Source organism: Mus caroli, chromosome 14 (genome assembly GCF_900094665.2).
Source record: "Mus caroli chromosome 14, CAROLI_EIJ_v1.1, whole genome shotgun sequence".
Classification (NCBI taxonomy): Eukaryota; Metazoa; Chordata; class Mammalia; order Rodentia; family Muridae; genus Mus; species Mus caroli.
The window spans coordinates 32,776,133-32,788,596 of record NC_034583.1 but is presented as its reverse complement, the minus strand read 5'-3'; the positions used below and the strand labels follow the sequence as shown (position 1 = coordinate 32,788,596).

The window sequence follows — 12,464 nt, the reverse complement described above, 5'->3', positions numbered from 1 at the left end:
TCCCCTCCCCTCCCCTCCCCTCTTCTTTTCTCTTCTTTTCTTTTCTTTTCTTTTCTTTTTGGTCAGGGTCTTTCTATGTATCTCTGGCTGACCTTAAATTCCCTAGAGTTATTTACCTCTGCCTCTCACGTCCTGTGATTAAAGATCTTTGCCAGCATGTCTGGGAGGACTTTTATTTTTATGAACATTTGGGGAGAGGACCTAAGTGCTTTTCTGGCCTAGGAATGGCTGATCATTTGGTGGTGTTAGCTAAATCTAGAAGATCTTGGAATCGGTAAATGAGTTTCATGGTTTTCTGCTAGTGTGATGGTCAGCTTTAATTATCATCTTGACACAATCTAGAATCACCTGGGAAAGGAGTCTTCACGAGGAGTTGCTTAAATTAACTGGTCCATGGACCAGTCTGTGCAGCATTATCTTGATCACATTAATTGATGTATGAAGATTCAGCCAAAAAGTGGCAGCAGTTCGCTGTATTTGGACCCTGGACTATATAAAGGAGGGGGTGAGCTGAGTGCAAGCACACATACATTTATTTTCTCTCTGCTCTTGACTGGATATGGCTGTTTTGAGTTTCTGCTGCCTTGACTTCACAACAATGATGGACTGCAACCTACAGTTATGAACTAAAATAACTCCTTTCCCCGAGTTGCTTTTGTCAGAGCATTTTATCACAGCAACAGAACGGAAACTACAACAGGTAGGGAGCTTAAATCACCTGAAAACATTTTTTTTTGTTATTGTAATAATATGGGTGGAATACATTTATTTAATAGAAAACAAAAAAATACAGATAAGCAGAAAAAAGCATATTCAATTCCCATATTGTACTGTTTTGTAAATTGTATTATTGAAATCAAACATAGCTGGACATTATTCAAGGAAAGAAAACAGAGTTTGGGGCTGAGAATACAGTATGTACAGAGCTCTGGGCTTCATATACAACGTTTGCCAAAAGCAAAACTTAAAACAAAAAACATGTTTGTTTTTGGTAACTATTGAAAGTAGGAGAGAGAGCTGAAATTCCTCAGTGTTTGCAGAGGTGATTGCAGAGGTGGGAGTGACGACTGCCAGGCAGGGCAGGGAAGAGCCTGCCCTCAGCAGTTAGCGAAGGGAAGAAGCTAGGAGAAGCCAGTCAGAGTCAGCATCTAACTAAATGCTGCATTCCTTTGGCCAAGCAGTGAAGTGAGGGATCTGTCCTCCCTTAGTAGCTGGGATCTGTCCTCACTTCTAGTGGTTACAGTGCAAAGAACAACTCTCGGGGCCTTGAGACTCCTGCTTCTGGGATAGAAGAGAAGTTATCACAAAGGTAAGTTCCTAAGAACATACAGCTTAGTCAGGTGCAGGCTAGACCACATTGTACATTTGGCTTAGATTTATGCCAGGGAAGGGGTCTTCCGAGCTGGAAGCTAAGCTGGAGCTTGGTCCAGTCTCTCCATGCACAGCTTGGAAGGAGTTCAGCTTTGAATTCCGCTTGTCAGCGTCTTTATAGCATTTGGGCCTTTTAAAGCCTATTCCTCCTCAGCAATTACATCGTGGGGATGTGGAGAGAGTTTCCTCAGCTGTCCTTGCTCTTCTTAGTTTTGGTTATTGTGTTTTCACATGTATGGAAGCTCAAGACATTCATGAGTCAAGTTCCCCAATCTTATCTGGGCGTTAAGCCTAGAAGCTTGACTGTATTTGCTTTTATACATTTCACGCCTCTGCTTCTCTGTGTTGAATGTGTCTTCATTTTGAGAGAGTGTAGTATTGTGCTCTGACGTTTATTTCCCAGCTCTGTGTTACAGCATTTGGTTGAGCCTCTTCCTTTACATTTGTCTGCTGTCTTGACTGGACTTGCCCCCAGATTTCTTCATTCTTTTTTTTCTCCTCTATGATTTATTATTCCCACCCCAGACTAATTGTTTAATTATCAAAGCTTTAAAAATATTTTAAAACACATATTTAGGTAAGAAAACCATCATTTTTCGTTTGCAAATGAAATTTGTCTTTGGCTAATAACCTCATCTATTTTTTTTCTACCAACAGAACTTTTGAACACCTTTCTTACCATTCTTCCCCTCAAATAATGATCCATGGTGATTTTTACTGGGATTGCTCTAAGTAGTAGCTATGTTTATGGAAGGTGAACATTTTTAAAAACACAGAATCTTGGAGTCTTCTTCTGGAATGTACTGTGTCCTTTGTGATTTAAAATTGCTTCCCTCTGTATTAACTTTAATTCCAAATTTGTAAAAATGAATGGTTTCATTGATCCAAACAGCCTCAGTAACTTCTTTAACCTGTGAGCTTTTCTGGATCCTGGTAAAATTTTTGAGTATTCTACACTTTCTTTTTAGTTGAATCATAGGCTGAATACTTTTTGCTGTTTTGAATGAGGTTACCTCAGTGTGTATGTATAAACACACACACACACACACATAATAAAAAATAAACATTTATATACTTTTCACTTACATTTATTAATAATATTTGCCAAAATTTACTGTTTCTTTCATACATATTCATACATATGGATATATACACACATATATGCATGTCTTTACACATACATTTGTACATGTCTGTATACATATGCACACACATATACACATAAACACATGTGTGTGTGTGCATATATACAGAGAAACACATTTATATATACACTTGTGTATCTTTTTGTCATTGATTTGTTAAACAACTTTAACAAAGGTCATGTAGATGACACTCTAGTTCAACTGTCAGCTAAGAACTTTCTGAACATTGCCAGGTAATATTTTTAGGCTATGGGAGGTATATTGTCTATGTCACACTATTCAGTTAACACTGTAGTACACTAGTCACTGTCTACAATATGCATGTGGCTATATTCCAAGAAGACATAATTTTTAAAGACAGTGGAGGTTAGAGTTTCCCTGATAGCCTGATAAGGCTCTAAGCTCATTTGCATGCACCTCCTTTGGATAAGGGCACTGCCCTTCAATTGTTACTATACCTATTTCAGTTCAAAGTAAAACTATAAGGCATCTGTTAGGTCCAAAAGAAACCCAGGATAAATGGCTAACTGTGCTGCCTCTTAGTATACCAAAGTGTGCTGGTCTCCAGGGTCACTCAGTACCTGTGGCTCTTCTTAGCGTTTGTCACCCTGTCCCACCCTAAACTTCTCCAGCTCATGGGCTTCTCTTCCCCCAGTTTCTTATTCCGATATAACCCTGCCGTTTCAGCCTTGTGCTCTCTTGCCCCTCTCTCTTGGTCCCCCACCCTGCTCATGGTCCAGTCCATTCTGCTGTCCATGTTCAGTCTTTTGCTCTGCCTCTAGCTGTACTGTACCTCCTACCTATCATAACAACCTTCTCTTCAACCATACCTTGGAGCTGTCACACATGTGGTGCCTGAAACCCCCACTTTACACCTATCCAATCCAAGTGTGCACAGAGGTTTATACTATCGAGGTTTATATATGATTTAGTTTTAAATTGACTTTGGAAGCAAAGCATGTCCTTTCTGTATCTCCAACAGTGATCATTATAGACTATATTTTGTCTTCTCTCCATACATGGGGATTGGATTGAGGTAAGGAAGAGCCAGGCCTTGAGTTCACTGCACAGGGCCATCACAGAGGGGTCATGTTATTGGTAGAGATTCTTTGGTTGATGGTCTCCTTGAAAGCCTCATGGATGAAAGGGTGACATACTGTGAGGAGCTCTGGCAGGGCTCCCAGTGGTGTCAGTGAGGCCATTTGGCCAGGCCTATAGACCCCTCCCCAGGAACTCAGAGGTGTCTGGTGTCTTTTTCAAAGAAGATTCTGGTTTTTATCTTTAGTTTAAAACAGAAGATGTTAACTATGCATGTTTAAACTTTAATACAAGTAGGCACCCTGATTTAGCACGGCTTCACTGTGAGAAGTTCCAGAAGTGTGAGGCATAGGAGACGGGCTCTAGGTAACCTGGTCTACTCTCCAACCTATTCCTTTGAGCTTATTCTGGATCCATCCATCATGGGCTCATCTCTCCCACCAGCAGACAACTTCTGGCCCTCTCTGCTCTCTAGCCTTGCTCAAACCAGACTCATGAAAGTACTGCTGTGCCTTATTCAACTCCTCTGGGTATAGCATGTTGAGAAAAAGGCATTGGCCCCTCTTTCATCACTTCTCCAAATCCAACTTGTACTTGAGTTTCCAGGAAAGGAAAAAAAAATTAAAGGGGTTATTGCATTCCTATTTTCAAGACTCTCTGAATGTTGGAATCTTAACATCAATAGATATGATAAAAATAATCCAAGGCAGTCTCTAACCTGATACATCAATCCCTCGTTTGGGCTCTCTATTGCTGCAGAATAACCTACCAGAAAACAAATGTCTTAACACAACCACCAGTTTATTCACTTGGGATTCTGTAAGTTAATAATTCAGGCAGGCCTTCGCTCAACAGCAATTCTGTACCACACAGTATCGGTTGAGGTTAGTCCCTTGGCTGAGCTCATTCCCTGGGGTGGCCTGGCAGAATGAGAGGAATTTGGTATGTGCTGGCTGCTTTACTACCCTCCACATAGTCACAGGACCTTGCTTTTAACAGGGTAGCCTAGGGTGTAGGACTATTTTGAGCAGCTCCCCAAAATGAAAACTAAAAGAGGTTTAAGTAGAAGATTGGTTCTTTTGCAGGCTTCGCTGAAAAGGGCCATAGGCAGAATACACCCAAGAATCGTGTACATATAGGAAAAATGTTTACTCCTTATTTTACCTTAACCCAAACTGAAAATACCCTGAGTCAACAAGAAAAACCTAGAAAATGCTAAAACACAATCTGCTCAAAAGGGATAGGTTGGAGGGTCTTGGAACTCTACTTTTAAAAGTATGTACAACAGTGAAGCCTTAGTATACAAGGGCATGGCTGGGTTAATCTTAGGATGCTGGTGACAGTATAATTCCAGTTATAGCTTCAGGAAAAGAGGTCAGTTCGATTTTTTTCAATAGTTCAGATGTGAAGTTGAGATAGGCTGTGATTCTCGGGCAGAAAAGAATGGTGGTGGGTGGTATCATTAACAGGATGTGGTGGAATTAGAATGAAAAGAAAGGACAAGGGCAAGGGCAAGGACTTTGTCACAGGCCAAGGGAGGAGCAGCCAGTAGCAACTTCCTACAGTGGCAGTTGGATACAGGTGCAGACTTGGAAGGAATGAACCTGGAGGGGAATGTGCCAGCTATGTAGTGGCTTTGCTTCTGAAGAAGAGAGTTGGAGTGGATTGAGAGGAGAGAATCTGAGAAGCTAGTGGTTGAGGGAGGGGCAAGGCTTGCTTGAGATGGTGTGCTTTGCAGCTGTAGGCAGCTTCTTGTAATTGTCTAGGTTGTTGAAAAGACAATGCTGAAATTTTACTTTAGAAAGTGGAAAAAAAAAGTGTAAACCTCAGAATCGTTGTGTGCAGTTGCAATGGAAGGCCAGCATAGAACACAGTACAAATTAGTAATCTGTTTTAAAAAGGCTTTCTGGCTTTTCAAACAGCCTTCAGCTGTATCTCTGTGGCAGACCACTTGCCTAACATGCCGATAGCCCTGCTTTCAAATCCTAGTACCTGGCAACAAATAATAAAACAAACAAAGACCTCACGGAGTAGAAAGCCATTCTCTTGGGGGCTGAAGAGATGGTTGAGTGTTTAAGAGCGCTGACTGTTCTTCCAGAGACCCCAGTACCCACATGGATGTTACAACAGTTTGTAACTCCAGTTCTTGGGGATCCTGTGACCTCTGTGGATGCTGCCACGTGTGTGGGACACAGATGTACATGCAGGCAAAATAACTATACACATAAAATAAAAATAAGGGGGGAAAGGCCCATAGAAACAAAACAAAATCCAAACCAATCCTTATCTCATTTACTGATGCCGTTAGAAAGCAATGTGCAGGCGTATAAAGTGGTTCTTTAGGAAACTGGGGCCTGATACTGTTTGTAGCTTGCTCCTCTCTTCTTCCTTGTAAGGCTACGCCTGTATGCTTCTCCTATGCAAGATCACAGAAGAAGGCTCACAGAGCTCTCTTTCTCTGGTCCCTTCAGTTTCACTTTCCTTCTTAACTTCCAAGTTACTCACCAATCACATTTTCCTGACTTGAGGCCGCTCTGTTTTTCTTCCCCTGGCACTGTACTTTTAGGATAGAGTTTCTTTTAGTGGCTGGATGGCATCCTCACCAAACATCAGGGTCTTGATCCCAATAAGATCATAAATGGTGGTCAAACTTTTCATATTTCATTTTTTTTCTCTCGAAAATTGTGTCTTCACATAATTTTCTGTGTGGCTGGAGATTTGGTTCAGTGATTAAGAACACTGGCTGCAGGTGGGTTTTAATCCTAGTACTCAGCACAAGGCAGGCTAATCTCTGAGTCTGAGGCCAGCCTGGTCTACAGAATGAGTTCTAGAATAGCCAGGGACACATAGAGAACCCCTGTCGCATCCCTGCCTCTCTCCCCCCACCCCACACAATAACATTGTCTGCTCTTCCAGAGGACTGGAGTTTGATTTCTAGCACCCATGCAGTGGCTAACAACCATCTGTAACTCCAGTTCCAGGGGATTCAACGCCCTCTTCTGGCTTCCTCAGGCACTGAACCCAAGTGAGGCGAAGATATAAAAAAATACCCACATACATAAAATACAAATAAGTAAAACTTAAAAAACTTGGTAGGCTGTCAGGAACAGGACACCATGACCTGGCTCACCTCCTCCCTCTCATAGATAATCATAATCCCTGTTGTCTTTCCTATTATTCATTAATCTACTTGCATTTAGAAAACACCTACTGTATGTCCAGCTCTGCCCTGTGACTTGAAGAAGGAGGAAGAGACAACATGGTTCCAGCCTTGCTGTTGTGGAATTTAGCATCTCACAGGGCACAGTGGCATTGCTAGGAATAAGAACACAGTCAAAAAAGCATTTATCTCTTGACATCTTCAATTGGCATTAGGGAGACCCAAGCCTCAGCAGTGTGCTGCTACTGATGAATTATCAGGAAAGAGGGGTGGAATAATCTCAAAGGGCCTTGAGCAGCGAGCACAGGGCTGTGTCCATCCTGGGTGGAATGTATTTGTGTAGCTGCTTCTTGGTCGAGTTGGCCTTTGGCTGCTTCAGTGATCTCAGACCGGCCCAACAGTTCAGGTGCTTGCCATGACAATGAGAATGCTTAGGTAATTTTTGCTGTGAGAGTTGAGCCATTTTAGTGAGTCCTTGAGGAGAAAAATGCAATTTAGTGGATTTGTAGTTACAGACTGTTTTCTTTTGTTGTCCACATCTTTGTGAAGAGATCTGCCTTTGTCACAGTAAATGACCAGTTGTTTCCCTTTGAGAGGCGAGGTTGTTGCAGACCATTGGCTCCCTGGGCAGTGCTCCACTCTCAAGAGGAGAAACAGCTGAACAATGCCACTGTTGTTTAACATCCTGACTCCTGTTACCCACAGCTGGATGGTGGAGAAACTCTACCTTGTAATTTGAAGTGGAGAAATCAGCTTATTTATCACACACCAGTCCCGGCCATTTGACCCAACTCAGTTGCCACTGCCCACCCCTCTTGACATTTCCACCCCGCTCCTGCTTCCCACACTTTTTTTTTTTTTTTTTTTTTTTTTTTTTTTATCTATGTTGAAGTCTGAAATTCCCAGTACTTTAGCACATAACTGTATTCGAAGGCAAGGTCCTTACAAGCAATCTTTAGTGTTGGTTGGTCCTGAATACAATATGGCTAGTGTCCTTCTAAGGAGGATAAATCGGACACAGTGTGAAGCAGTGGGAAGGTAGACACTTTCAGGGCAAGGAGAAGCTTCAGAATGAATCAACCCTGCTGACCTGTGTTAGCACATGCCACCTCTAAAACTGTGAGGAAGCACTCTCTTGTTTAAGACATACAGCCAGTGTGCTTTGTAACGGCGAATTAATACAGTTTATATATGAGACTCTTGGCTTTGACAGGAGTCAACTGACTTCCTGGAAGGCCCCTGTGGGTGGGTGATAAGAATTGAAGTGTCTGCAGAAGGATGCTTTGGCTAGTGTCTAGTGTTCTGAGTGACACAGTGGCCATGGTCAGAGATTAGGGAGCCCTGGAGGAAGAAAACAAAATATATTAGGTAAAATATGAAGGGCTGTGCCAGCATCAGTTAAAACAGCTTACGATGCATTAGAATTAGAGACATGGCTTTGGATTTTACATCAGTCGGAAACTGCTTTAAAATTCCCCACGTTAAAGCCACATATCTAATCTATCCTTCCCATGTCTATCTTTGAGGGATCTGAGCCGAAGAGCTGAGAAGCCATCCTGTCTCTACCTTAAGCCCACATTTCTCTCATCTTGGATGTCCTGATGGGCTGTGTGTGGTCATCTCTTCTTTCTCTCTGTGGTGTCTAGATAACTATCCCTCTGTTCTGTGAAGGCTGCTCTTGTCACAATCTCTAGTCACTTCCAATGACTACACCCAGTTGTCCCTGGGAGCTGTCTTATCTTTGTCATGTCTCAGTAGGCTTCATTTCAGCTCACTGCTCTCTGCCTTAAATGCTCCCTCTTCCTGGTTGTTCAGTCATTCTCCCTTCTAGGTTATAATCTTAACGTTGGCTTTCTTTATTAGTCTTCTTAATCTGTTGTCTTTCAGTCACACCACTAGGTCCCATCCATTGGAATGCGGATTACACACACCCTCCTCGTTAATATGCATACATGAGCTTTGCCCTTAAGCCCCATGCTCCCTTAATCTCAGCATGTTACTACTCACTTCTTTTGAGTGCCAGAAGGCGTCTCAAACACAAACACCTTAGAATTCTGACTTTTCCACTCTAGCCACAGTGAGTAACTTTGTACACAAATAGGCTGGTGTTTATTGTGACACATGGGTTTTCGCATATGTGGCTCTGTTGTCTGAAAAATTCTTCTCCTGTATTCACTTGGCGGTGTTTTGCTTGTAACTTGCGTGTCAGATTGCGTGCCATTTCCTGTGAGAGATCTTCATACCATGGATCACATAGTCTGTGGCAGACACTGTTATTCACACTGGTCATTCTTTTATGCAATTTCTTGGACTTTAACTTGTTTGTGTAGTGTTCTCACCACCAAGGGGCAAGCTCTGAGTGAGTGAGTGAGTGAGTGAGTGAGGACTTTAGTTTTCACACTTCACCACAGTAGACCTGAGAGTGTCATAGGTGCTCAGAAAGACTTAGTACTGATTTAATAAAGCCACATAGTGGGGATCCATCCCATAATCAGCCACCAAACCCAGACACTATTGCATATGCCAGAATGATTTTGCTGAAGGGACCCTGTTATAGCTGTCTCGTATGAGGCTATGCCAGTGCCTGGCAAATACAGAAGTGGATGCTCACAGTCATCTATAAGATGGAACACAGGGCCCCCAATGGAGAAGCTAGAGAAAGCACCCAAGGAGCTGAAGGGGTCTGCAACCCTATAGGTGGAACAACAATATGAACTAACCAGTANCCCCAGAGCTCGTNTCTCTAGCTGCATATGTAGCAGAAGATGGCCNAGTCNGCCATCACTGGGAAGAGAGGTCACTTGGTATTGCAAACTTTATATGCCCCAGTTCAGGGGAATGCCAGGGCCAAGAAGTGGGAGTGGGTGGGTAGGGGATCAGGGCGGAGGGAGGGTATAGGGAACTTTCGGGATAGCATTTGAAATGTATATCATGAAAATATCTAATAATAAAAAAAATAAAGCCAGATAACTTCTTTAGTCTGTAGTCTCTAATTCTTAGAGAATGACTCTTGATATTTTTAGAAACACAAATTGATCGTTGAGTTGAAGAAAAGTCCTCAACCATTTGAGAGCAACAGTAGCAACAAAATGTCACTGTGTTTTTTTTTTTTCTTTCTTTTCATTTTAGTTTTTATTTTATCTGTATGGGTGTTTTGCCTGCATGTGTGTCTGTGTACCATGTGCATATAGTGTCCATGGAAGCCAGAAGAGGGCATCAGATCCTTTGGAGCTGGAGTTCAAGACTGTTGTGAGCTGTGGGTGCTGGGACTTAAACCCCAGTCCTCTGGAAGAGCAGCTAGTTCTCTTAGCTGCTGAGTCATTTCTCCAGCTCCAAAATAACAGTTTTTAAAAATACAGAATTAAGAATTTACAGCTACATTGCCTTTTTTCTTTTCTTTTTCTCTTCATTAAAATAGTACTGAAAGCTAGAAAAATGTATAAACCACATGGACAAGAAGGGGTGGGTGAGATGAAAAAATATCCCGACAGAAAGAAATGGGAAGTAACAAAGGAAAAGTCCGAGCCATCAGGCAGAATGGAGAGAGAAGGGTAGGAAAGAAAGCTATTAAGTAAAGGTCTGAACCTGAAGCAGTAGGAAGTCAGCTAGGGTTGCTTCCAGGGTGTACAGAGAAGGAGATTAATTGTTTTTCAGGGTGTTGTCTTTATTATCAACTAGAGCCACCTAACCCCAGCTTGCTAGCTCTGTCCCAGAAACTGATTGATTCTCTTGTAAACTTGTGGAAAAAAAAATACTATATTGGCCAGCAAGATGTGTCTGCTTATCAGACTACCTGTTTGGAACTGGGGCTCAGCCACTGGGCTCCAGGCTAGGCTAACTCCACAAAATGAATCCTGGAGTTTCTGGTCAACTCATGATCATTAACAAGCTATGTCAGAAACACAGTATACATGTTTGTATCTTTCCATACTACATTGAATAACAATTCACACACAATATCAATTTTGTTCACTTTAATTCACTAAGTACTACTATTTTCAGAATTATTAAGACTAGAGCATTGAACCTGGCAGCTCTACCAAATTAGACTTGGCCACTCATCCTCAATAGGCCAATTAAATAGACAAACAGTAGTGATAAGTAGAGGTGAAAGACCCATGGTCTTGACAATACTATATCCAGTCACCACTCTGTGTCCACATGGTCAGGTTTCAGAAAGACCAGGCTCAGCCCTCTTTACTTGTATGCTTTCTTGACCTCTAATGGAAGCAAGTCTGAGGACAGCTGAGTCCTCTTAGCTTTGGAGAAAGCTTTAGAGTTTAAACCTTACTGGGCAGGATGTCACAGTGATGGGCAGGTGCTTCGCAAGCACGAGGCTCTAGAGTGAGGGCTGGCTCTTAACCTGTATGTCTTGACCCCTTTGGTAGTTAAATGACCCTTTCACAGGGGTCACCTAAGACTATAGGAAAACACAAGTATTTACATTATAATTCATGACAAAGCAAAATTATGGTTATGAAGTAGCAATGGAACTAATTTGATGGTTGATGGTCACTATAACATAAGGAATCGTATTAAAGGGTTGCAGCATTCAGATGGTTGAGGTTGAGAACTGCTGATCTAGAGTCTAGGTTCAATCCCCAGTACTGCAAAACAGCAAATAAACTTTGCATCAATATACTGATCCATTTGATTCTTGCCCAGTGTGACTATCACATTTCAGTTGTGTAGTAGTGATCAAGAGCAGAACGGTAAGTCACTGCTGGCCACTTTATTCCAGGCAGCTCAGCTTGACCCCACTGCAATTCCCGTTCTAATCCCGCAGATGGGTTCCCTATTCTAATGCCATTCCATTTCAATAATATTTCAGAGGAAAGAGGAAGAAGAGAGGCGGCGAGGGGAAGAACAGATTCGGCTCCAAGAGGAGCAGAGGGCAAAGGAACTCTATTGGACCCTGAAGCAGGCCCAGCTGCACAGCCAAGCCAGTGAGAATGAGGAGCGTGAATGGGAAGAACAGCGTGAGTTGAGCTGTGCCCAGGCCCTGGAGGCCTGCCCTACTTTCCCCACCAGTTCCTCCCACTGTGAATGTGATCTGCCATCATTTCAGCCTCCTTCCTTACCACACAAGGCTAGACCCGTGTGCATGGCCCTGCTGGGATAAGGACTTCACTGAACTCAGGAGTCTATGTGCCTGCCCTGGAGATGTCTTACATTAAAGAGTGAAACATTACATTTACTGAGTTGCCAATAATTTCCTGACTCTATCCTGTTGTCTGAATTAGTGTTCTGTTGCCATGAAGAGACACCATGACCAAGGCAACTCTTATAAAAGAAAGCACTAGAGTTTTAGAGGGTTAGTCCATGACTGTCATGACTGGAAGCAGACAGGCACATGACGATAAAGCGGTAGCTGAGAGCTTTGTGACCTGTAGGAAGCAGGCAGAAGGGAGGAAGGACACAAAGATAGACAGACAGGGTCAGAGAGACATATACACAGAGAAGGACAGAGTCAGAGAGATAGGGAGACAGATAGAGACTGAGAGACAAAGACAGAGAAACAGAGAGACAGAGAAAAAGACATACAGACACTGGACCTGGAGCAAATTTCTTTCTTTTTTCTTTTTTTTTTAAATTGGATATTTTATTTGTTTACATTTCAAATGTTATACCCTTTCCCAGTTTCCCCTCTGCAAATCCCCTGTATTAGTTAGGGTTTTACTGCTGTTAATAGACACCATGACCAAGGCAAGTCTTATAAAAAACAACATTTAATTGGGGCTGGCTTACAG

The 12,464-nt window shown here is 42.4% G+C and overlaps 1 protein-coding gene across 1 annotated transcript in view; it reads left to right on the top strand.

Moving 5' to 3' along the window:
* The window catches only part of Sh2d4b (SH2 domain containing 4B), a 78,000-nt gene that overhangs the window by 22,239 nt on the left and 43,297 nt on the right, over nt 1-12,464 (top strand). Inside the window, exon 4 of the mRNA XM_021182485.2 lies at nt 11,546-11,693. Coding sequence (XP_021038144.1) covers nt 11,546-11,693 — 148 coding nt within the window. The remainder of the gene's footprint in view (nt 1-11,545; nt 11,694-12,464) is intronic.